General features: G+C 40.2%; 1 protein-coding gene across 1 annotated transcript; it reads right to left on the bottom strand.

Moving 5' to 3' along the window:
* Window positions 1–11,255: 11,255 nt before the first annotated feature.
* Window positions 11,256–23,438, bottom strand: MS4A1 (membrane spanning 4-domains A1). The gene is made up of 7 exons (XM_044261154.1): window positions 23,273–23,438; window positions 17,658–17,832; window positions 17,098–17,217; window positions 14,995–15,051; window positions 14,018–14,254; window positions 12,941–13,042; window positions 11,256–12,084 (listed from the first exon to the last, which is right to left on the bottom strand). Exons 2-7 carry the CDS (start codon window positions 17,814–17,816, stop codon window positions 11,866–11,868), a joined length of 894 nt encoding a protein of 297 aa, XP_044117089.1. The 5' UTR covers window positions 17,817–17,832; window positions 23,273–23,438; the 3' UTR covers window positions 11,256–11,865.
* Between the last annotated feature and the right edge of the window lie 3,279 nt (window positions 23,439–26,717).

Raw genomic sequence — 26,717 nt, 5'->3', positions numbered from 1 at the left:
ATGATGGATAGTAGCTTAGCTCAGCAAGGTTATCCCCGCCTCATTCAGCCTCTCCCTCTTTCTTAGGTAATGCTGTAGAATGCTGTTAAATATTGGCCTCCCATTTTCTCTTTTTTCTCTGATAACATTCTACTCCTGTCTTCTTTAACTCATTGTATCTTTCCTTTCACCTGCTCTATTCTCTTTTAAAATGATTTCTTTCTTATCTCTCTTATTTCATTTATTCACATACTATAGCATCCTTTAAAGGTGCCCCCTCCAAAAAAAAGAAAAAAGAAAAACAAAGAAGAAAAAAGAAGGAAAGAAAAAGAGAAGTGGAGAGGGGGAGAAAAAGGAATATAACTTTATTCCACACTATTTGGGTCTTGTGGTTTGTTATGTCTTGCATTTCCACTATGCTTTAAATATTTGATATTATTAATTTACTAAAAGCATAAACAAAGGTAAAACACATTTTAGGCCAATAAAATAAAAAGGGGAAATTCAATTAATATATTAGAATGCTATTTCATTTCACTAACAATAAGAAATTATCAAGATGACATACTGTTTTTTACTTAATGAATTAATAAGGAAGAGGGTGTGAGTGTGGTAATTTATTACAATTATTATACATGTCTCTTTTAGGGGAACAGTACATCTTATCTACAAACTATAGAACAAATTGTCACACATGAAAAGTATTGAAATACCTTTGATTCAATATTTCACTGACTTCTAATGCAAGTTTCTTTAATAAATGGATAAAAGAAGAATAAAATTGAACATATTTTAGTAGTTAAGTTTGAAAACAGATACCTAGATATATAGACAGCTAGGTAGAGTGTAGAGCTACAGCCATTTGCAATGCTCACCAATGGGATAGTTGGGTAAAATAATTTTGGCATTTCTTGTGATGGACTATTATGTAGCCATTAAAATAAGAATATGGAAAGATAAAAATATACACATGAAACTCATTATAGAGGTACCTGGGTGGCTCAATCTGTTAAACCTCTGCCTTCAGCTCAGGTTATAATCTCAGGGTCCTGAGATTGAGTCCTGCCCTACGCTTCTTGCTCAGTGGAGAGTCTGCTTCCCCTTTCCCTTTGCTGCTCCCCCTGCTCATGCTCTCTCTCTCAAATAAAATCTTTTTTTATAAAGAAATCCATTATAAATGTTATATAGAGATAAGCATATGTCTTTTGAATGATATGAATATAAGTAACCATATAAGGAACCGCTTTTCAGCCATCATTATTTAATAGATGTTGTTTGAGGACCTTCTCTGTAGCACACACTCTACGTGCTGGAGGTTCAGTGATGAACACTGCAGTCAAGTCCCAGCTCTCAGGCATTTGTGTTCTCAGAAGGAGAAATGAACAAATAAAAGGATATCAGATTGTGGCAAACCAGTGCCGGGCAGAGAATTACAACGAAGTGGACGTATCTAGAGAACAAGGTGAAAGTTGGAAGGTCAGAAAAGACCATTAGATTTTATGTTGTCTTTTTTCCCCATCATTTCTTCAAAATTCTTGAAATAATGTCTTTCTGATGAAAAAGGGTATTTTAGAAATGGCTTAAAGTGATAAGAAGTTACCTAAGTTCTTTTAATTACTTGGGTTCCACAGAAGGGATATAGATCAGTGGTCCTCAAACCAAAGCACCTTAAAATCACGTGAGAGTTTTTCAACTTTAAATAAAATGCATGTGTCTGCTTCATGTAATAAGTTTTAATAAAATTTTCTTGTGAAAATCTTGTGACTTGGATTGTTCCTGCCATAAACTGAGACTCACTGCAGCTGTTTCCTGCAAACGTAAAAGCGTAACTTTTAACAAGTTTCATTTCCCACGAAGGTGAAAGCACCGAGTGGTGGCTGGATCTCTCGGCAGCTCTTTTACTGCAGAAGCCGTTGAAAATGGTGCCAGAGTTATTTACACGATGAGAGCTTCTAGGGCCCGCGACTTCTCTATTCCTTCATCTCACCTGGTTGGCCCAGAGAACTGTTGCTCTTGCCACCGATGCTGCAGCCCACGGATTTGTTTCGACCGCGCTGCATGTTGGTTGTTCCTATCAAAGCGGAGACCACACTGGTTTGAAGATCAGGGACACCGTGAAAACCACCCACAAGTGTAAGTCGTCAGAACGTAAGCTGGAAGTGATACAGCGGAGCCCTGGCTGTTTAGTGAACTTAAGTGTCCACACTTGGCTACACCCTCTTCACTCCCTGGTGGCGGCAGGTTAATGCATCTGAATGACGTGAACCTCACAAGCGCAGGGATTTTTGTCTGTGTTAGTCTCTGCTTTCAGCCTCATCACTTAGAATGGTACAAAGCACATAGTAGGCACTCAATAAATACTTGAATTTGTTAAATGAATGTAGCCTCATCCTTGTCTGTGTCTGCAGGTTTTAAGCTGCCTCGCATTCTGGGTCATTGTCTCCCTGCTTCTCATACCACTGAATCATCTCTTTCCTTAATGGCTGAAGATCCCAACGCAGATGAATTTGATTTAAATGTTTTCCTGCCACATTCACTTTTCAGTGAATTGCAGTGTGTCTTCTTTCCTGAATACCCCTCTATGATTGTTTCTCCTAATGCTGCCACTGACCTCCTGATTCCTGAACCTGGTGGCCTCTACTCAGTCCTCATGTTTTCAGACTTCTCAGCAACACTGCTCTGCAGCTTCTTTGCCCTTTGAGACACAAGTCCCTCCTCAGCTTCCAAGACAGGATGCTCTCTTAAGCCCTCTCCTACTTTTCTGGACATCCTCAATTTCATCTTTACTATTTTCACTTTCTCTGGTAGCAGCTACACATAGGCATTCCTTACAAAGTGTCACCCTTCCCCTGGGAACTCCCATTCATTAGCTCTATCAGTTTTGCTTTTTTTTTTTTTAAGATTTTATTTATTTATTTGACAGAGAGAGAGAGAGAGAGAGAGATCACAAGTAGGCAGAGAGGCAGGCAGAGAGGCGGGGAAGGGGGGAAGACTCCCCGCCTAGCAGGAGTCTGATGCAGGGCTCAATCCTAGGATCCTGAGATGATGACCCAAGCTGAAGGCAGAGGCTTAACCCACTGAGCCACCCAGGTGCCCCTTAACTCTATCAGTTTTAAGGGAATCCTTCTTGCAGTTCCATTTTCAGGACTGTTCTTTCATCTGATTTTCAAACTTGGAGTTGCAGGTGGGTGTTTGCATATCAGAAGGAATCTTTCTTTAGTCCATAGTGTAAAATTCTAGAACCAGTGCAGTCTGTGCTCATGATCCAATATCTGGGCCTACAGTTTTTCAGCTTGCCCCCTCTCTCCATCCCCATCTCATGTCCTCCCTACTCCTGTCATCCAAAGTCAAAGTTGAGAGAGATCTTTGATTTCTTCCCTTTTATAGCTAATAAAGTCCTTCACATCCATTAAGTTATGTATACTCCAGAATATCTTTAAATATACTCACCCTTTTTTCTAGTTTTTAACTCAGATCTACTTTCTTATTTATTCCTCTGGTCTCACTTATTTTCTGAACTACTAATTGTAACTTCTTGCTTCCTGCCTCAAACATGGCCAGTGATTCCCTAATGCTTAAGAATCCAAGTCCAGATGTGGTGGGCCTTGAAGATTCCGCATACTGTGGTCCCAGCCTTTCTCTATTGCCTTGGGTCTAATGACTCACTAATTTAACCAAAACCCATTTAAGTGATTCTGATATTGCCCCTGAACACAAGTAGAATGTTTCTGTTTTCATCCTGTATAGGCATTGCCGTATCTACCTGGAATATTTTTTCCTTATTCTCCTACTATAGAATTTCTACCTATGCTCAATTCAACTTAAACCCCTCCTATTCCATGAGATTTTCTTGTGATACTCTAAGCCCTCATAGAGCTCACACAGTTTCTTAACACTGTTGAGCAACTATTTTGTGCTATGCACTATGCATTTTACATTATTTCGTCCTTCCCAGCCATCTTCTTTTCTAAAATTATTTTTATTGGGGGGCGCCTGGGTGGCTCAGTGGGTTAAGCCTCTGCCTTCAGCTCAGGTCATGATCCAGGGTCCTGGGATCAAGCCCCACATCGGGCTCTGTGCTCAGTTGGGAGCCTGCTTCCTCTTCTCTCTGCCTACTTGTGATCTCTGTCTGTCAAATAAATAAAAATCTTAAAAAAATATTTTTATTGGAATATATTTACACACCATAAAACCCACCCATTTTAAGTGTTTTTAAATATATTCACAAGGTTTTGTAACCATCACACTATACATTCCAGAATATTTTTATCGCCTCCCAAGGAAACCTGAATTAGTAGTCACTGTCCCTTTTCCCCTGTTCCCAGCCTCTGGGAACAACTGACTTTGGCTCTGTTTCTGTCAGTTTTCCTGTGACAGGCATTTTGTATAACTAGAATCATAAAGTTGTGACTTTTTGTTTCTGGCTTCCTGTGCTTAAGGAGGTATTTCCAAGGTTCATCCATGTTGTGAGATGTACCAGAATTTTTTTCCTTTTGATGGCTAAATACTGTTTTATTATATGGATATACCACATTTTCTTTACTCATCAGTTAATAGACACTTGGGCTGTTTCTGCTTTTTGTATACAAGCGTACTTGTGTAGAAGTTTCTATGTGATCTTATGTTTTCAGTTCTCTTGAGACTATATCTATCAGTGGACTACTGGATTTTTTAGTAACTTTACGTTTAGCTTTGTGAAGAACTGCCATATATATTTTTCAAGGAGTTACGACCATTTTATATTATCACTAGTGGTATTATATGAGGGTTCCAATTTCTTCAAATACTCACCAATTCTTGTTACTTTCTTTTTGATTATAGCCATCCCCATGGGGGTGATGTAATTTCTCATTGTGGTTTCAATTTGCATTTCCCTAGTGACTAATGATGCTGGGCGTCTTTTCAGGTGCTTATTGGTAAGTTGGAGAAATATGTATTCAAATCCTTTGTCGCTTTTTAAATTGGGTATTTGACTTTTTAATTGTTGAGCTGTAAGCTTTCCCTTTATACATTTTGGATACTAGACTCTTACCAGATACATGATTTACAGATATTTTCTCCATTTTGGCAGGTTGTATTTTCACTTTCTTTATTGTGTTGTTTGAAGCACAAAAGGCTTTTTTTTTTTTTGAAGCACAAAAATTTTTTATTTCTATGATGTCCAACTTATTTTTTGTTTGCTTGTGCTTCTGATGCCATTCCTAAAAAACCGTTGCTTAATCCAACATTGTGAAGTTTTCACTTAGGTTTTCTTCTAAGAGTTTTCTAGTTTGAGCTCTTATGTTTAGGCCTCTGCTCCATTTTAGGCTAATTTTGTTTGTGGTGTGAGGTAAGTGTCCAATTTCATTTTCATGTTATTAGCTTTTCCACCACAACCTTTTGAAAAGATTGTTCTTTTCCCATTGAATTTTCCTGAACCTCTACTGGTTTCTTTTTATTTTCCCCATCAAATAAATTTTTATTGTATGTTTTTATTGAAGTAAAATTGACATACAATATCCTATTAGTTTCAGGTGTATGTATAATGATTTGGTATTTTTATGCATTATGAAATGACCTCAAATTAGTGACCATTAGTCACCACGTAAAGTTATTACAATCTTATTGACTGTATTCCATTTCTTATTCTATACACTACATCGCCATGACTTATTTCTTTTATACCTGAAAGTTTATGGCTCTTAACCCTCTTCACTGATTTTGCTCCTTCCCCTCAATGCCTCCCTTCTCTGGTAACCAACAGTTTGTTTCCTGTATCTGTGAGTCTGTTTCTGTTTTGTTTATTTGTTCATTTTGTCTTTAGATTTCACATGTGAGTGAAACCATTTGGTATTTGTCTTTCTTAGTCTGACTTACTGCATGTAGCATAATACTTTATATGTGCATCCATATTGTATCAAATGGCAAGTTTTCATTATTTTTTATGGATGAGTAATATTACACACACACACACACACACACACACACACCTCCCACACTTCACATCTTTCTCTATTCACATGTCAATGGATATTTAGGTTGCTTCCATATCTTGGCTATTATAAATAATTGTTTATTGAACATAGAGTTGTTTATATCTCTTTGAATTGGTGTTTTTATTTTCTTTGGATACTCAAAAGTGGAATTGCTAGATTGTATTGTAGTTCTATATTTTATTTTAACAGTGTGGGGCTTGAACTCATGACCTGCAGATCAAGACCTGAGCTGAGATCAAGAGGCAGTTGCTTAACTGAGCCACCTTGGTGCCCCTATAGTTCTGTTTTTAGTTTTTGAGGAACCCCTATACTGTTTTCCATAGTGGCTGTACCAATTTACAGTCCCACCGATAGTGTTTGAGGATTCCCTTTTCTCCACCCTCATCAACACTTTTTTCCCCCTTTTTTGGTAATAACCAATCCAGGAGCACCTGGGTGACTCAATCATTAAGCAACTGCCTTTGGCTCCCATCATGACCCCAGGGTCCTGGGATGGAGCCCCACATCGGGCTCCCTGATCAGCAGAAACCTTTCCCAACCACCCTGCTTGTGTTCCCTCTCTCACTGTATCTCTCTCTGTCAAATAAATAAATAAAATCTTTAAAAAAATAAGAGATGATAGCCAATCTGACTTGTGTGAAGTGATATCTCATGTGGTTTTCTTTTGCATTTCCCTGATCATTAGTGATGCTGAGCATATTTTTGTGTGCCAATTGTTCACCTGTATGTCTTCTTCAGAAAAGCATCTGTTCAGGTCCTCTGCCCATTTTTTATTTGGGTTTTTTTAAAATATGAAATTGTCTAAGTTCTTTATATACTTTGGATATTAACCCCTTATTGGATATATGAGTTGCAGATACTTTCTCCCATTTAGTAGTCTGCCTTTCTGTTTCATTGTTGGTTTTCTTTGCTGTGCAAAAGCTTCTTAGTTTCATATAATTCCATTTGTGTATTTTAAGCTTTTATTGTGTTTTCCTGGGGACACCGGTACAAAAAAAAAAAAAGTATTGCTAAGGTTGATATCAAAGAGCTTACTGCCAGGGCGCCTGCGTGGCTCAGTGGGTTAAAGCTTCTGCCTTTGGCTCAGGTCATGATCCCAGGGTCCTGGGATTGAGCCCCACATTGGGCTCTCTGCTCAGCGGGGAGCCTGTTTCCTCTTCTTTCTCTTTGCCTGCCTCTCTGCCTACTTATGATCTCTGTCAAATAAAATCTTTAAAAAAAAAAAAAAAAGCTTACTGCCTGTGTTTTCTTCTGGTAGTTTTGTGGTTTCAGGTCTTACACTTAAGTCTTTAATCCATTTTGAATTTATTTTTGTATATGGTGTAAGATAGTGGTCCAGTTTTATTCTTTTGAGTATTATTAGCTGTCCAGTTTACCCAGTTCCATTTATTGAAGGGGTTGTCTTTTCCCCATTGTACATTCTTGCCCCCTTTAACATAGATTAAGTGACTATGTAAGTGTGGGTTTATTTCTGGACTTTCTATTCTATTCCATTGATGTTATGTGTCTGTTTTAGTGCCAGGACTCGACTGTTTTGATTACTATAGCTTTGTATTAGACATTGAAGTTAAGGAGTGTGATAACCTCCAGTTTTGTTTTTATTTCTCAGCATTTCTTTGGCTAACATGGATTTTTGTGTGGTTCCATACAAATTTTAGGATTCTCTGTTCCAGTTCTGTGAAAAATGCTTTTGATATTTTGATGGGGATTGCATTGTATCTGTAGATTACTTTGGATAATTTGGACATTTTAACAATATTACTTCTTCCAGTTCATGAGCACAGTCTGTCTTTTCATTTATTTGTGTCTTCAGTTTCTTTCATCAGCGTTTTCCAGTTTTCAGAGTACAGATTTTTTATTTCCTTGCTTAAATTTATTCCTAGGTACTTTATTCTTTTGTATGCAATTACAAGTGGGATTTTTTTCTTAATTTCTCTTTCTGATAGCTCATTATTAGTGTGTAAAAATGCAACTGATCTTTGTATGTTAAATTTGCATCCTGTGACTTCGCTTATTTCATTTGTTAGCTCTAGAGGTTTTGGTGGAGTTTTTGGGTTTTGTTTTTGTTTTTGTTTTTGTTTTTAATATCTAGTATCATATCGTCTGTAAATAGTGACAGTTTTACTTCTTTCTTTCCAGTTTGGGTGTCTTTATTTCTTTTTCTTGCCTAATTTCTGTGGTCTGGAGTTCCAATACCATGTTGAATAAAAGTGGTTAGACAGGCATCCTTATTCCTGATCCTAGAGGAGAAGCTTTCATTTTTTCATTGTTGAGTATGATTTTAGCTTTGGGTTTGTCATATATGGCCTTTATTATGTTGAGGTACATGTTTTCTTACTAACTTTTTTGCTTATCTTTTAATATGTACATTTTTAAATCACCTCTAAAATTTTTGAGGGCTGGGGGCTTCTCTTATCTTTATGTATACCCCTCTGTACTTAATAGTATACCTTACCCATTGTAGGTGCCTGGTGGATGTTTGCTAGTGTCTCTTTCTCCAACCAGACAGTAAGCTCTAAGAGGAGAGATCTCTGCTTATTTTTGCTCACCAGTAGACTGAGATCACCAGATATTTTTGGATGTATGAATGAATGATTTCTCAATGATGAGTTTGTGTCTTACTTTAAGATTTTTGTTCTTTCTTGCAGCAGAATGCATACTAGGTAAGAGTAATTTTCTCATAGTAAGTCACCAAGGGAAGAAGTGAGTAAAAGGTAAACATGACTCCAGAGGAAAAGTCTTAAGTTAGCTTTGATTTTGCCACCATATGTTTCTACCATATTCAGTTTATATTGCTTGGTCCTCTTCAGTTCAGAACACACAACCAAGTTTTGAATTAAAGGAAACCCCTTTAAGAACTGTAGACTTGAAAAAAAAAAAAAAAGAACTGTAGACTTGGGTGGTTGGGCTGTCTTGGTCAGAAGAGCACACAACTCTTGATCTCAGGGTTGTGAGTTTAAGCTCCACATTGGGTGTAGAGATTATTTAAATAAATTTCAAAAAAGAATTTTAGATTTAGGAAAATTTCCAATTTCAACCTTCCCCATCAATGTTTTAGATTTTGCATCAAGAATTTAAAGCATATCACATCTATGCGTGAACTCATGCTAAGTCAGTCTGAGACTGCCATTTCTATGTATTGAATTGTTGACTGTTCTCTTGTCAAAGTGTAAAATTAATTTCCTGGCTCGTTGTCATTATTTCCTATGGGCAGACTTAGACAATGCTTGAAGTGTAAAGCCATATTTTGAATAATGAGAGGAAGAAATCTGTATCTTGCTCATGTCTTCTGCAGCTCCAAACATGATTTCAAAAAATAAAAAAATTTAAAAAGGCCCTTAGTACCCAATTATAGAGGAATATTCAATTATTCCATATGGACTCAATGAAGTACTAAGTTGCAACTAAAAATAACTTATGAAAATTATATAACAATAAGAAAAAATATGTATAATATAATACTAAGTATAAAAAGCAGATTTTATAGTTATTGCAACTAGGTACAATTATGTATTACTGTGAACTGGGGTGACCAGCCTGGTTTGCTCTGGGTTTTAGCACTGAGTTCTGCATCTCAGGAAGTCCTTCAGTCCCAGATAGACTGGGATGGTCAGTCATCCCATTAGGAACAAATTGCCAAAAGGGATAAATGGGGAGAAATCCTAGCAATTACTTTCATTCTTCTTTAACAATAGATGTTAGTGTTGTCTCATAAGAAGTTACAGGAAGTCAGTAAAAATAATTATTTGAGATTATAAAAATGAATAAATAGCTATTATATAACACAATATGCTAATAATTATACTTGAATAAAAAAATATATATAAAACAAAATTCTTAAAGACGTAATGGATTTGGAGAGGGATTCTCATATATATATATTTCAGAAGTGTGGAAAATAAGATAGAGGTGAGATCTTGTCTTCTTTGAAGGCTTCCTCATTAATTGTTTTCCTCTGGGTTGCCACTGCTCTTGTCCATTTCTTCTAGTTCAAGGCGAGAGTGCCTGCCTCATATGTTAGCCGCATTCTGGAGTGCTAAGGGGGAGAAATCTGTTACTCAGTTATTAAATTTTTCATGAAAATTTTCCTCAGGAATGTGTGTGTGTAAAAATAACCCTGGCATAAATAGTTGATGTCCTGACATCACATAGTTCAAACTCAGATTGAGTTTATGTGAATATGAATTTAAAGCTATAGGAGCTTCGCTCATGGGCTGACGTCACAAGAATGGAGAAGACTGGGTAAACACCGTGTTGGAATCACCGGTTTCAGACAAGAACACTTACGTGGTTTTATTTATTTAAAGCTAATTTTGAGGACTTTCCATAGACAGAGAAATGTCTCATCTCTTTTTTTTTAATCACAGTAAATACCTTCTATTGGTGGTCCTTAAAAAAAAGTAGAAATATCACAAGGAGTGGTAATTACTTTGTCTATGTATCTGCCAGAATCTGGCAGTGATTAACATATAGAAAATGCTCAAATGTAAGTGATAGATTATAGTAACATTCTTTCTATGTAGGGCACTAGTATGTCTGAATATAAACAAGAATTGAGAAGTAGGGTAGCTATTGCCCAAGATTTGGCATCATAACTGATTATATTATTTTCAAGCATGATCTTCTTTTTTGAGAATGTCCATAGCACTTAGTGTCTGCATTACGTAAGATTACTTACTAACAGCTAAGTATATATTAATGATGTAAGTAGTTTCCCAAATATTGTGAATGTCTAAGTCTTTTTATCCCCAAGGAGTAAGACTGGATTCCTGACTCTGTGTCTCTCTCAACACCTATTTCATGCTGGTTAGAGAGCAGGTGCTCATTAAAACCTGTTGACTTTGCTCAAGTAGTTTATGCAGGCAGTTTGCTTATCTCAAACATCGTAGGATTTGAGTGAGAAGATCTGAGTATGAAAGAAGGCTCTCAAAACTAGCTGTGACCACTGACAAATTACTTTTGCTTTTTTATAAATTAGCCTTTTTGAGTTATTTGTAAAATATGGATAGGGCCTTTTTCCCCTTGATTATGGAATATCAAATGTAATTATTTGAAAACCTACTTTGTGAGCTAGAAATTACTTTAGAATACAAGTGTTGATTATCATTTAAGATTTGGGTACTCATTATGGCATTTTCTTTGATTCTTTCTTCTCTTGCCTATAGACTGAAGGTAGTGCAACCAAGAGCCTAGAACAGGTAGGTAGACAGTGCAACCATGAGCCTAGAACAGGTAGGTAGACAGTGCAACCATGAGCCTAGAACAGGAATTAGGAAAAGTCAAGACAGATACAGACACGTCCATTTATAAGCTGTGCTTTTTGTACAAAGAAGGGGTTGAGTTTTGGCCACTTAAAGCTTCCCTGATGGGGTGTGGACACTCTAAGAGCAGTGGACACAGTGTCAGCCCCATAGAAAGATAGAATAGATCCTTAATGCCCCTCATTATTACTATTGTTTACTTTCCATAAGAGTAAAAGAGACTCCACAAAATAGGTAGATGTGGAAGGAACTAAAAATAGTTTCAGGATGGCCTGGAGCCCACATTTATCTTTCTCATTAGGGGCAGAGATGGAATTACCACACTGACCACTACTACAAAGCCTTATCCAAGGAAAAGGCTAGTGAGAAATCATGTGGTATATAACAGCTAGCCTGCCTTGTTCCAATGTAAGTAAGCTGCCCCAAACAGGAAACGTGCCAGCACAGTCCCCTGCAATGGCTGTATTCTCTGCATGAGAGAGAGCGCGCGCGAGTGTGAGTGAGCTGTGGTCATTCCATGCAAAGGCCAGAGAGACAGATGGAGGATACTTGCAGAAGGCCTCAGGAAATAGGGGTGGCTATGTCTCTTGGAAGCTATGAACACTAGTTTCTAATGCTAAGAAAAGCAAACAGAAAGAAAAAAAAATCATTTAAGGAATGCTGTCATTTTCTATTGGTGAAGGTTCCTGGTCCTGGGGAAGTTCTTGAAAGTTTATTTCCATTTCCTCTTCTTCTTCTTGGACAGGAATAATTTCAATCTCTTCTTCATTCTTTGGTTGGGAAGATACTTCGGTCAGCTCCACCATGTCTTCTGTTGTTTCAATTGGCTGTTCTTTTTTTTCTTCAGCAGCTAACAGGACAACTACATCCTAGGACACAAAATTAAACAAATGTTTCTTGACCTTTACCATTGGCACATTTGTCAACAAACTCTAGGAACATTTATCAAATACTTCCTGGTTTTTATGCTGTTTGTGTTATTTCCTATATGCCTCCAAATAACAGGATTGACTTCCCAGGGGATCAAAGCTCATCTTCAAGGTCGGGAGATATTTGTCACTTTGCCTAGAATGATCACACAGCATTTGGGAAAGAACAGTGCAGGAACGGAGAAATTTAGATTCTAGATTTGATTTGCCTTTATTAGCTATAACCTTGGGAAGGTTGTTTTCTCTAGAATCTGTTTTTCTCATCTGTAAAATGAAGGAACTATGCTTTCTAAATTTTAATCTGACGTTCTGTGGTTCGAGGCAGTTGATAATCAGTCTGTCACTGGGATATTCACCTCTCCCAATTGTGGAGCCTCTTTGAACCTATTGTTTTGGAAATGGGATTTGATGAAAAGGTGCAGGTGCAGGGGAGGGAATACTGAGAAACCAAGTGGAAGAACCAGTGCTTTTATCAGCCTTCAACCTTGAGCTATCCCACTTTTACACATTAAGTGTGGAATCATTAAGTCAAGATGGGCGCGTGGAGTGAAGCAGAACTCAAGGTTAGTAAGTGCATGTATTAGAGGACTGTATCCTCTGTCTAACCTTTAGACTTATTTCGAATTTCAAGACACTTCTGCCTCATCAGGTGTTTTCTACTTTCCAGCAATCTGCCAAGACCATTTTTCATGAAGCTTCTAGTCTCAAAGTTATATGAGGTTACATTCTCCATAAATCATTTTTTGTAGACATGATTTCCTAGAGGGTGTTAGTGGATGGGGTGGCTACTACTTACAGATTTAGGTTTGGAGCACAGGTTTTTCCATTCATTCTCAACAATGCCAGCTGTCACAAGTTTCTGGAAGAAGGTAAAAATCATCATCACGGCAAAAATGCCCTGAAGAATGACAGAAAAAACGAGAGCAGAAATATAATAATGAAATAAGGAATATGATTGGTGCTCTATTACTGTTTGCTAAAATTAAATGATTAAAAGGTCAGCTCTTTAGGTGAGTAATGAGCAACCTTGAGAACTACTAGTATCTTTATAACCCTAACCCATTAGCACAACAGCTGGCATGCCACAGATCGCTAATGCATGTTGCTGGTAGAAAATAAGGCAGCGGTAATTAGTTGAAGAATCCGTTTTATGTAGGAAAAATTAATCACTGAATCCCAGATTAAGTTGTATCCAGCTTTAGGTGGTATCACGACGAAGGAAACCTGTCTGTACTTGGAAGACGCATTTTCCCCCTTCAAATTCTACACTTAAAAACTCATGGAGGCAAAAGATGTTCATAGTAACTTAGGTACTTCTTCAGTGTTCATCTTAATCATCTTAATAATTATTAACCAGTAATAATAATAATAATTAATGTTAGAGTAAACACATAGCACTTTCTATGTACCAATTTTAAGGGTTTTGTGTATGTTAACTTATTACTCAAAACAACCCTACTGTTTTACCCTTAATCTCCCCATATTACAGCTGAAGAAACTGAGGCAGAATGTGGTTAAAATTCTTGCCCAAAAGCTGTATAGACAGTAAGTAGTAGATATCTTGATCCAGAGTTGACACTTGTAATAAAAAGACTAAACTTCTTCCTTGAAACCTGATTTCTGGGGCACCTGGGTGGCTCAATTGGTTAAGAACTGCCTTCTGCTCTGGTCATGATCCCAGGTCCTGGACTGAGCCCCATGTCAGGCTCCTTGCTCAGCAAGGAGCCTGCTTCTCCCTCTTCCTCTGCCTGCTACTCTGCCTGCTAGTACTCTTTCTCTCTCTGTCAAATAAATAAATAAAATTAAAACAAAAGAACAAAAAACCCACTTAGCACATTAAAAAAAAAAGAAAGAAACCTGATTTCATACTTACCAAGAAAACAGATCGTATGCTGTCACAATATTGTATAGACAGAGAGTTTTTGTCAGCGGGATTAGCTGGCTCACAGTTGTGTATGTTAATATATGGCATGGAAACTTTAGCAAGATTCAAATTCTCCATTTTAAAAAAGTGGGAAATGGTAATGTTAAATATATCCATTACCAAAAAGATTATTCCAGAAATAGCAGCAAAGAGGCTCAATGAGTTCATTATCATTTTCCCTTTGGCCTGAAATGGAGACATGAAGATTTGTTAATGGGGTTTGATTTCATTTGGGCTGTCAAGTCTAGGAAGGAATTCTAGATCTCATTCCTCTGACTCAGAAAGGCAGTACACTTAAATCATACTAAACCACACTTATCTCAGTGGTTTTAGTGTCCTTGTCACTGCAGTGTGACAACCTTCCATCTCTAACTTGTGTTCCTTCCTTGGACTTCCCCATTTCATTTTACCCCTTCACATCCAGTCAGTTTATGAGAGAAAATTCTAGGATTGATCCTAAATTCTATTATTTTGTACCTTTGAACTTCCTTTCACTGCCACTGCCACTGCCACCATCCTGGTAGGCATTCAGTAAATATCGGTTGAGTAAGTGAATAGAAGTAGTATTCAGATTATATCTGTCTGCATAGGATGGTAGAGGGAAGGAGGTTCTTCCATCACATGAAGTGAGATGGTTCTGTGAATGTAGGGAGGGAAGGAGCAGATAGAGCCCTCTGGGTCTGTACCAACAAGTGGAAACAAACAGTGGCAAGAACACTGCCAAAAACTCCCTGCTGACACAGGTTGTGTAGGTCTCATTTCCAGGTTTATCATGAATAACATCACAGCAGCTTTCTTTTGCTTTTGGGGACTGAGAGAGAATGCAGTACTACTTTGATCCCAAAGGTCTTTAAGGATTTTTTGTTTTCCATTGAGAAAGTAGGTATTTCTCTGATGTGGGGAAAGAAGGACATAGGATTACTTGCCAAATTCTGCCTGGGGTTTTTGTCCGCTGCAGCCAGGAGTGATCCAGAAATGATATACTGTGAAAAAAGAGATGGTGGGTGGGGAAGGCATGGGCAACATGGGAGAAGAGGGAGAGAGGCAGAGAGGGAGGTCACTTTTCACATTGAGAACTGGTTGTAAAAAAGCTATCCACATTTCCAACCACCTTCATTAAACTGTCAAGCCATTTTTATAGTGTTCATTCATTTTTCAGCAGTCACATTTCTCCTTTATTCATGCTCAACTATGTTCATTCTTTGCCTTTTATTCAACTAACTGGGGGAGCTGTGATAGGAATAAAGTAAGACCAGAGGCAAAACTCACGCTTTCAGGTCAGTGAATACTAACAACTGTGAATTTGGTAGTTTTATTTTTGTTTTTAGCTCTTCCCACCCCCCCCCCAAATTTGTGGAATTTCTTCTTGGACTTTACAGTGATTTAAGTGACTTTGGGAGTTTACAGTGATTTAAGTGACTTTGATGCCAATGAGGAGTGAATCGATATGGAAGGAAAGACTTGGCCTGAAGGCCATAGGCACTCCGTGAAAATGTTGGCTGCTACCAGAAGTGATGGCAATTATTTCTCATCCTTCTGTCTACCGTGCAGGCCATAAAATGGAGGAAACTCTTGTTTTAATTGATCTCTCTTTGTTCTGAAAATTTCAATTCTGGGCATATCTTTATAGTAGCAACTATGGAAGTGTAATGATGTTATAAACTTGGCTGCCCCATACAGCACCCAGACAAGGCTAGAAGCTTGGAAAACATGTACATGAAACGGCCATAAGAATTGCTGCTCTGGAAGATATGAACAGAAACTTCTCCAATGAAGACATACAAATGGCTATCAGACACATGAAAAAATGTTCATCATCACTAGCCATCAGGGAGATTCAAATTAAAACCACATTGAGATACCACCTTACACCACTTAGAATGGCCAAAATTAGCAAGACAGGAAACAACATGTGTTGGAGGGGATGTGGAGAAAGGGGAACCCTCTTCCACTGTTGGTGGGAGTGCAAATTGGTGCAGCCTCTTTGGAGAACAGTGTGGAGATTCCTCAAGAAATTAAAAATAGAGCTTCCCTATGACCCTGCAATTGCACTGCTGGGTATTTACCCCAAAGATACAGATGGAGTGAAAAGAAGGGCCCTCTGTACCCCAATGTTTATAGCAGCAATGGCCATGGTCGCCAAACTGTGGAAATAACCAAGATGCCCTTCAACGGATGAATGGATAAGGAAGATGTGGTCCATATACACTATGGAGTATGATGCCTCCATCAGAAAGGATGAATACCCAACTTTTGTAGCAACATGGACGGGACTGGAAGAGATTATGCTGAGTGAAATAAGTCAAGCAGAGAGAGTCAATTATCATATGGTTTCACTTATTTGTGGAGCATAACAAATGGCATGGAGGACAAGGGGAGATGGAGAGGAGAAGGGAGTTGAGGGAAATTGGAAGGGGAGGTGAACCATGAGAGACTATGGACTCTGAAAAACAATCTGAGGGTTTTGAAGGGGCGGGGGTGGGAGGTTGGGGGAACCAGGTGGTGGGTATTAGAGAGGGCACGTATTGTATGGAGCACTGGGTGTGGTGCAAAAACAATGAATACTGTTATGCTGAAAATAAATTTAAAAAAAAAAAATTGCTGCTCTGCTGTTAAGCCAGAGGAGGTTCATCTGGGATGGGACTAATTTTATCATCTATGATGATAACTACAAAGAATTGTAGGAGGAAGGACCAGGTGGGAGGGAGTGGAATGTCCCCATGTTTTCCTGCTTTCTGAAACACCAGCTGTACAGTCCAAATGTTTAGTGCCTTCTCCCCCATCTCCATATTGATTTTGGAGAGGTCCAACTTTGGACAATCTTCCTTCCCTGTGTAGATCCTGGTAGGGCATCTCTCTCTGAATTCCCTTGAAGTGTGATCACTGACTTCCAATGGGATTTATGCTCAGTTTAGTCAACCTCTCTTTCCACTAAATTACTTTAGCCTCATAACCTATTTCCCAGCCATATACTTTCCTTAACCTTTTTGTCTGCATCACTTCCCAAATGGTTTTTAGTTTTTACTCACCATAACGCCTCCCCAGAAGGGGTACCACAGAGTTATACAGATAGGTGCATAGACATCTACGTGAATCATCAGGAGACCGCCTAGGGCAAGGTGGAAGAGCCCATTCATAATCTGGACAGCCTGGAGAGAGAATGGGGGCACTGATGATGAACTGAAGTCATCACCAAGTTGGAAAACAAAGGTAAGGCAGAAAGCCCTAGCTCCTGACTTGGGGTTGCATAAAGTGTCTAAAGGAAGTGGCGAAGGTGCCAAGACCCTTTGTAGTTCAGATCCATCTTACCCACCACCTGGGTCATTTCCAAGGAGAATATGTCTGGGATGCTGGTGACACACTTGGGTGGGAAACCCCTAAATATGAAAACCACAAAGTCAAAAGGAGATAGATCACTGTGGTAACTTTTCTGCACATCTCTGATTTGGCATATTGTGTCAGATACAAAGAACACCTTGGGTTGGATCAAATACTTTTTGGTTGGGTTGCATTCTCTACCTGGCCTACAGCATCTGTTTTTGTGGGCCAGAGAGTCTCTGGGATACAGAATGGAGTGCAGTTGACTTACCCCCATTGTTTTTGATTCCCTCATGAAGAAGTTTTGTGTAGGGCCCACCACTGAAGTCATCCTTTTGGGAATTATTTTTTGAACAGGATGCATGGCAGTAGGGCCTTTCATAGGATCTGCTTGGAAAGTTCCACTCATTGAATTTCTGGATGTTGTCATTTCACCCTCAGAATTCCTAAAAATAAAACAAATAATAAAATGGGGGGGAGAGAGAGAAAATAGGATTTTCAGCATCTTTGAACTTGTCTCATGCACCTGAACACTTGTCTCCATATTTTTTCCATGAGTCTCATGGAAAGGGCTCCTTCCCAGTGGCTTTGGGTCTGAGGCAAAGCCTACTATTATGTTTGAAGACAGGATCTGAAGGGCATCTCAGGCAAGGACCTGTGGGCCCAGGGATCCCTGCCAGGATTCTTGACAATGATGTTTGGGGCACACTTTATCACTGTAGAGAAATCCATACTCATCTGTCTGTATGTCCTGTATGTCTCACATCTCTGGAAGCTTTTCTTACACCCTCATATTGGAAAATGTGTTTAGTCAGTGACTTGTCCTTGTCCTTTTGCTTATCTGCTTTTGTACATTGGCATCATGAAGGATATGCTAAGGACTGTCCTTAGGGTCCTTAGGAGCTGATTCTAGTCTTCCTCTGCCGCCAACTCTGCAACCTCAAGTAAATCACTTTAAGGAGGCTCTCTAAGGTTGTATATTAAGACTGTAGCCTCCTGAGATGGGTTGCTGAGGTTGAAATTGTGATTATGCTATTTGCTGTGAAACTACAGGTAAGTTCTTTGAATTCTCTGGGCCTCAGGTTTTTCAACTATAAAGTGGGCATAATAATTCTTGTCTTATAGAATAGGGTTTCTGTAATACTTAGACTGATGGTCTGTGCATGAATAATGTCTTCTCTTTCAGGTGTAGCTCAAATGTCAACTCCTCAGAAGACCTTACTCGAATTCTCAGTCCATAGTGATATTGCACAGCATCCCAGTTTTTTGCTTCTTGGCACTTACCACTATGGGGAATCCCCTCAATTGTTTGCTTGCTTTATTGGCCGTCTTTCCCCACTAGAATATAAATCCCATCAAAGCAGAGACCTTATCCCTCCTGTTATGTGGATTGAGTAGTTCTTAACACTGTGGAGGAAATAAATGTGTATAAAGCATCCAAGTCTGAATAATTATTACCTGTTTGTTTTGTTGCTCTGCTAGTGCTTAGTATTACTGCCTTCAGGAGCATTAGTTTCTGTTTTTCCCATTGGAAAAATGAGACCCAGTACCCTTGTCACAGACGCATTGTGAGAAATAAGGAAGTTCGCATATGAAAGTGCCTCGTACAGGGGGAGAGAGTAGGAAGTGCGGTCTGTTCTTAGAATTCATTGTTATTCATTTCTGAAGTTAGTGATTATTACCAAGACTCTTTCCAGTTCTCATGTTTAAGACTGTTCAACTTTTTTCATCTTGTGCTTCCCTTTGGCATTTATTTGTTTATGTCAATTACTTACATGAATTCTATTGGGTCTTTCCTGGGCCCTGGGAATCTCTCTTTAGGGACATATCTTTGGTGTCATCTTTGTCAGCTCTAAGTCATGTAAGGGGCCTTGGAGACCAAGACTGTGTCCTGCCTGCTTATCCTGTTGAAGTCACACCCAGCTGGCTGCCTGCAGGTGTGCTGTGGGACAGGGGCCTGGGAGTCGCCCAGCCCTCATTTTGCACCCACTCTATAATGACAAAGATTTCATATCTGGAGTTCATTTAAGCCTCACAGAGTGGACAAGGAATCAATTTCTACAAAATTCTATTTTGTAGAAAAGATGACACGGACATGGAATAGTTAGGTCATTTGTTCCCGGTTACATGACTCCTGGAGACTGAGACTGAGGGCTTGGACCTATCTAATGAGGTATCTGCGGCTGCTTTGGACCCTGTGCAGAACACTGGTTCAGCCCTTCACTTAGGAGCCTCTCCCCTCTTCAGATGTATGTGTTATTTGAATGCCTAGAAAGCAATTGAAAACAGAATATTAGTCAGGACCATGGGCTGAAGGAAAGAGAGGGGTCTTTGGGTGCTTTGCACTTGCTTTTGCTTCACCTCTCAATTATCAAGTGTCATGTGGTCTTGGAGGTTTTGGTGCTTTGCACCACAAACCACCCAATGAGATCACTGACGAAAAGGAATGTATTAATACAGCCCATGAAGGAGTTTACAGACTGATTCTTATCACCAGGCAGAGTTTTGGGAGCTGGTTAGAACCTCAGAAACCATTCTGTTCATTTGACAAATGAGGAAGCTGCCGCCCAGGGATGGGCTGTGGTTTGTTGCCGACTTTGCACTCGGTGACAGCTGAACCAGGAGGCAGTCATTGTGGCTCTGAGGCTGCGCTCTTTCTGCTGCCTTGTGGCCAGACCACGTAGTTCAGCAGTTGACTGAGCACGCTCTGCATGCTGGGATGTCTTGCATCTAGTGCCAGGCCAGCCAACGCCTGCCTTACTAAGGAGGCATTTGTCTTTTCTGCAGATGGGGAAGTGCAGGCCCAGAGAGGTTAATTTTCCCATGGGTAGGAAGGGAATAAGCTGGAATCCCCACTCTCCTCTCCAGAGGGCTCTTTTTAAGTGACGACAACTTCAAGAGCAAAGGTCATCAATTCTCTGGACAGAAGGATATAACTGGATTAGCGTTGTTTTCATTTCTCCTTATTTTTCAACTGCTGGATGCTATGTCTGTATTATTGGTGAGATAAACCTCCTATAAAAGCAGGTCCTATTGGGGTATGTCTGCAGTGGCTAGTGGCAGAAATGACCATAGGGGAGAAATATTTTATTTCGCTGTTAAAATTGATGTCTCACTACGGCAACTCTATTTCCACAAGGGCTTCGACACATATTACTGTAAAATATTTTATAAACACAAACATACCCATTTTGATATGCTACTTCATTTTTTATGGAAATCATCTCCTAAAATATACACATTTTTGTGCCAGGGCATTGTAGACTAGGTAATAAAATTTTTACTATATGGGAATATATAAAGTTAGAGCATGTACTCCTGAGGATATCATAGATTCCTGCAACTTTGCCCTGTCATTATTTTTTACTGTTCACCATGACTTGAACAATGCCCAATATGCAGCTGAGCTTGAAGCCTAGTTGGTACATTAGCAGGGGTTACCAGGCACATTGGTCAAAATGTGATCACAGTCAGGTTTTGTTTTCACTGAGCTATATTACCATCCGGGTTCCGCTGATCAGCCACTGCCCCATTTTATCACAGTGACTTCTGCAAATCTTTTTTTTTTTTTTGGTTTTTAAAAGGCACCACTATTTCTGTGTGCATCCGCTGCTGAAAATCTCACAGCTTTATGGGTTTTGGTTCAAATAATGACTTTTAGGTCCACTAATTACATCATTTAATGAGAAGTTCAAAGCTGCATAGATTTTGTCACCTCAACTTCCTCCTTTGTCACTCAAAATAGTTCTGCATTTTTATCCTTTCTGGCCTCATGCATGTATTATCTCTGAGGAAGCATGTTCTGACTTCCTTTCCCTCTGCCTGTGCTCCTCAGCCCAGCTCCTTCCGCCAGGACGTCAGTCCTTCAGAGAAAGTGGTTCTTGTATCTTCAGTCTTTATTTGTGGTCCTGTACCACAGAAAGTGCTCGTCCCGGCGCTGTTGCTCGCCGCTTTTGTCATCTCACTATTCAAAGGATGTTTGAGAACATGAGAGATTTGCAATTTATAATGTACTAAACAAACAATAATGATTATTATTGGAAACCTTTGGATGATTAAAATGTGCTGCAGTGTCCCCATTCCCAAAACCTCTTCCTTCAATCTGGCGATGTCCCCAGCCACTGCCTAGTGCCCGCCTTACCTAAGCCTGCTTCTTCCAAGCTCCTCATTCTACTCTGTTCCTCTACTTCCTCACCACCTACTTGCTCTCCGGGCTTCACTGCCGGCTGCTGCCAGAGCCCCTCCCCTGAGGCCGCTCTGTCCGAGGCCTGTGCTGCAAAGTCTGTGGTCCGTCCTCTGGCATGACCGCTCAGATGACTTTACTTCTGTTCCCCTGTCCCCTAACTTAAAAAAGCAGGAGCCATGTTTCTCTCCAGCTCCTTCATCTCCGTGTTCAGTCAGTGGCCAAGTCCTGCCACTTCTTCCTCTGTAGAGTATCTTATCTTATGTGCGGACTTTGTCTAGGTCCAACGTCACCCGACGAGTTTGAGTCTCATTTCCTTTCCCGGTTTAGCCCCCAAATCGTACTCTTCTGCCTTTGGTCTTTCTCTTGTCTAATTCATCTTCTGTAGGGTTGCTAGATCCGGCCCTGAATCACCACTTGAAGGCCTGCTCATCCTGAGCTTGAACTCTTTGTCTGGGCTGTGAGTGCCTCCTGGGGAAACCCATATATGGCCCCCCATGGCCTTCATAGTGCAGCTCTACAACCCTTCTGGAGCTGCCCCTCGTCGCTCCCTGCTGGATCCACTGATCTGGACACATCTCCTGCTTTCTTCTTGGAACCCTGTCCACATTGAAATGATCCCCTCCAGCCCCTCCATGGCCAAACTCCCGATTAGACACATCACCTAAGACTGCCAGGCATGACTTCTGCAAAGCCCCCAGCTCTTTGCATTCCTTCCTTGTTACCAACTGTTTTCTTTCTCATGAGTTAATACTGTAACTCCTGTAATGAGGTGTATATCTCTTAACATATGTCCTGCTAGGGTTAGATAGAGAACCTGTTTCCTGTGTGTACTGTGAGCTCAATAAATGTTAAACTGAGCTTCTTCCTCAGGGAAGATTTACATATAAATCCTCAGATGCTGGACCAAAAGGTGATCATTTCATCTTACTTGATGATCTGCGAGATCAAGCCATTTTTTGGGAAATAGGAAAGGCAATCACATTATATACTGGTTTTAAGAAACAATAATGACGTGGCTAAAACTCATCTTGGTGGCCCTTCTTTAAGTCTTCCTCATCTGCCATGCCCACTCTCACTGTAGACTTCTGTGATAGATTTGAGGCAGGATTTTTGTGTTGAGTTTGATGGCCTCCCAGTGCCGTTTAAGAACATCTCAAAGTATTCACATCTAGCAGGGTATCTTTGGAGACAAAGGCATTCAAAACAAGAGAAGTTGAAATATTTTCATGATAGCCATGGCTGATTATGTTCTTCTTTAGAACCAGGTGGTTCTAAGAGCTTTAGGATTTTAGCTCATGTAATCTTATATAAAGCAGTGGGTAGTACCATTGCTCCCATCTTATAGGTGAGCAAACGAAGATAGGTAGAGGTTTGTAACTTGCTATAGGCTTATAGGTGGTGGAGCTCCGGTTTGAGCCCAGGAGCTCAGTAACCACGCTCTTGTCTACATGCTGCAATCTGCTGTTTTTGTAGACTGGTTCCTAGTTCATTGACCGGCTTTCTCTTGAGAGAGGGAGTGGTTAAGGGAGTGGGTGGGCAGCAAGCTCTGGTACCCATCCTCAGATTGTGACAACCAGAAAATCCTGACCAGGGAAACCCATGAGTGAAAGCCGAGCATCTCTAGTCTCCAAAACCATCCAACGCTTTACCCATCACTCCCTCCCTTTCAGTCGCTTAAACAAAGAAAACTGGTTCCTTACCTGAGTGTCCAAGGCCTTAGGCGTGTGGCTGATTCAGATGCTTGCTGCTGAGTTCACTTCCACTGCTGGTGTCTCACGTACACAGGGGTGAATGACATAAGGCAGGTCTGGGGCCTCTCATAGATACCAGGTGACAGGAAATCAGTGGCTTCTGCTACCTTAGCCTTTGCCCCAATCACTTTGGTTTAATGCACACTGACCAGAGCCAAAGGATATACAAAAAAGTTTCTGCCTTACCAGGAGGTTTCACTTCTTGAAAAGGACCCCCGGGGACTGCCTGGCGTACTTTACGCTACCTTAATTAGAAGAACTTTGCAGTCTCCACCCTGTAAGCAGGTGTGGATGGTGGGTCCCCAAGGGCAAGAAGGGCTCTAGAAATTCTCTAAAGATGGGCTGTTAGGACTTTTACCTTTTTACTTCACTTTTAGGAGTGAGTAGGTGGGAAGAAGGCGTTTAAGCAGAGAGATTCAGGAATCATTAAGCCCGATCGTTTGGGAGCGTTGTAGGTAATATTGTGCATGTTTACCCACACTTAAGGTTCTAGTGGGGCCATGTATGTCTTGTGTGGGATTTACTGGAAATGACCTTAAAGTATACCTTGGTGCTGTAGAATATATCCTCAGAAGCTTGAGGCAAGAATTCCATGTTTTGGGATGCAAACTGAAGTAGCCCTTCTACTTACAACACCTGCCCTTTTCTTCCATCTGTCTAGTTTCCTTGTGTCCCCTCTCTTTTCAGTCTGGCCTGGAGCTATGCCACTGCTAGATCAAGTGAGGGAATGGAGGAAGCCAGTAGCCAGGAAAGTGTAAATATGTGGGAAAGGAATCAAAGAAAGTTTTGCCCAGAGATACTGTTTTCCGTACCCTCACTATATACAACTACTGTGTTCATATGTTGGATTTTTCATTGCTTTTAATTTCTTGTCCTTTATTTCATTAGAGACCCAAGGCTGTAATTAGGTAATTGTTTGCCTAATCCAAAAAGCTGCTTTCCCATCTCCCTCCCTCCTTCTATCCCTCTCTCTTCCCACCTTTTCTCTCCCCCACCTCCTTACTCTGTACTCTCTGCAGTGGTTTGGATTAGAGGGTTAGAGCCAATGACTTGCTGTCATCAAGGATCCATGGTCAAAAGGCATGCGGTCACCTCTTGTAAATCTTAAAGAAGAGTGGAAACACGAGATCTGCCATCTGATTAAGCTTCAGTTCATCTGCTAGAGTCCTTGAATGTTGGTGCCAGGGGTGATAATTGCAGGAGATCTGAGCTCTGGGTGATTGTGAGACTTGAAGTTGGAGTCCAAGATGATGGGTGTTCACGGGAATGTAGTTGGTATGGAAATTTGGCACATGCCTGGCATCAGTGAGGCTTGGATTGGGCTCACACAACCTGAGTTTTTATATCCTTTTCTCTGTGTAGGCCCTGTTTTTCCAAGTCTCCCTCAGAGTATTTGCTACTCTGTTTTTTGTGCCAGTGAGATCAGTTAGATAGCTCTTGGGTGATTCCTCCTGAATAAACTTGAATTTGAATCTATATAAACAAACAAACTTTCACTCTGTCTTTGCTGGTTTGGATTGACTGTGTTGAAACCCCCCCCATTGCAGTCTGGATTTGTCAGTAGCACTCCCTGTGTTCCATATTTTTTTTTCTCTTTTGAGGATATTAGGTAAAACATTTACACATTTAAAATTCCTCTCCCCTCTTGTCATTACCCTGTGACCCTCTTGCTTGCAGACGATGATCTCTTAGAGTGTACACAAAAGTTTATTAACTGAACTTTTAGTTCATATTTACCTTCCTTTTATTCCCCTTAGCTCCTAACACTCCTTTTGTTGTTGTTGTTGTTTTGTTTTTTTGGTGTTTAGAACATTTTGCTTCTCCTATGGAAACTGCATTCTACGTCATAATTACTTGCATCCTTGCGTTACTCAGCCATTGGTCTAGATGTCCCTTGAATGTGGGGCTGGTTTTTCTGTTTGCTGTGAAAGAGACCAATTCTGCTTCAGTTCTTTCTCCACCCAGATGATTCTCACCAGGCTCTCCAGTATCAGGAGAGCTGTGTAGTTGACGAGGCCTTCCATGTTCCGAGGGACTCCTTGAAAATTTTTTTTTAAATTTATTTTTTATTTATTTTCAGCATAACAGTATTCATTATTTTTGCACCACACCCAGTGTTCCATGCAATCCGTGCCCTCTCTAATACCCACCACCTGGTTCCCCCAACCTCCCCCCCCCCCGCCACTTGAAACCCCTCAGATTGTTTTTCAGAGTCCATAGTCTCTCATGGTTCACCTCCTCTTCCAATTTCTCCCAACCCCCTTCTCTCTAACTCCCCATGTCCTCCATGCTATTTGTTATGCTCCACAAATAAGTGAAACCATAGGCAAATAAAATGAGCCAAGCACCTACTTCTATGCCAAGCACTTTCCATTTAATACCTATAGTATCGATTCCATTTTGTAATCGTGGGCACTAATGATCAGGAAATGAGGGAAACTGGCCGCAGAAGTGTTAAAGTGATGTTTAGAAAGCAAGAAAACCTCAGTTCTACATTTATAAGAAAACTTACCATTCACTGTGATTTTTAAGTTCCAGGCACTGATTAAGTTAGTTCATGTTTCATTTAAGGTTCGTGGCAAACCCATTAGGTAGGTATTATTGCATTTTAGTCTAAGAATTTAAAGCTCACAAAAGTTAAATAACTTGCAAAGCCACTAAACTTTCAATCGCAAAACTAACATTTAGACCTAGGTCTAACTTAAAAGCCCTTACTGTTAGGTGATGGGGATTCTCACCCTTAAATATCCCCACACTTCTCAGCCTCACTCAGGTGCCAGATATTTTTCATCAGAACATAAGTCCACTGGAAAAATTTTTTTAAATAGATACTTTTCATTAGAATCTCACTCCCCTGCCTCCTACCCTCACATGTGTACCCATAGGCCTTTCTCCTTCCAGCTTATGGCAGAAATGAAAACCCGATAGTTTATCTCTTTGCATATGCTAATGTTTTCTATGCCAAAAGAAGCACAGGATAATGAGATTTGGAGTTAAGCATGTTGACTCAAATCCTGGTTCTAAATCCCTACTTCCTTTTGTGATCTCAGATCAACCCCTTTGAGCTTCGGTTTTCATGTCTGTGACACATGTCTGTGACACAGCCTGTGGTACAGGCTGGATGTACCTGCCTCAGAGGACAGTCATGACAGCTGGGATGACAGAAGGAAGATCCCTAATAGCAGGTGGTTCAGTCAGTAGAAGGAAACGTACTGTAAGGTAGCCATCTCCCTGTGTGGCCTGGGAATCTCCCAGCGTCTGTGAGGCTCTCTTAGGGTGTCTGTGACCTCAAAACAGCTCTTATAATAATACCAAGACTTTAGTTCCCCTTTCCACAAGTTTACAGCAGTCATCTCCACAGGCTACAGAACATGAGCTATCACATCAGACTGAA

The sequence above is a fragment of the Neovison vison genome, chromosome 7 (genome assembly GCF_020171115.1).
Source record: "Neovison vison isolate M4711 chromosome 7, ASM_NN_V1, whole genome shotgun sequence".
NCBI lineage: Eukaryota > Metazoa > Chordata > Mammalia > Carnivora > Mustelidae > Neogale > Neogale vison.
This window is presented reverse-complemented; position numbering and strand designations above follow the sequence as displayed.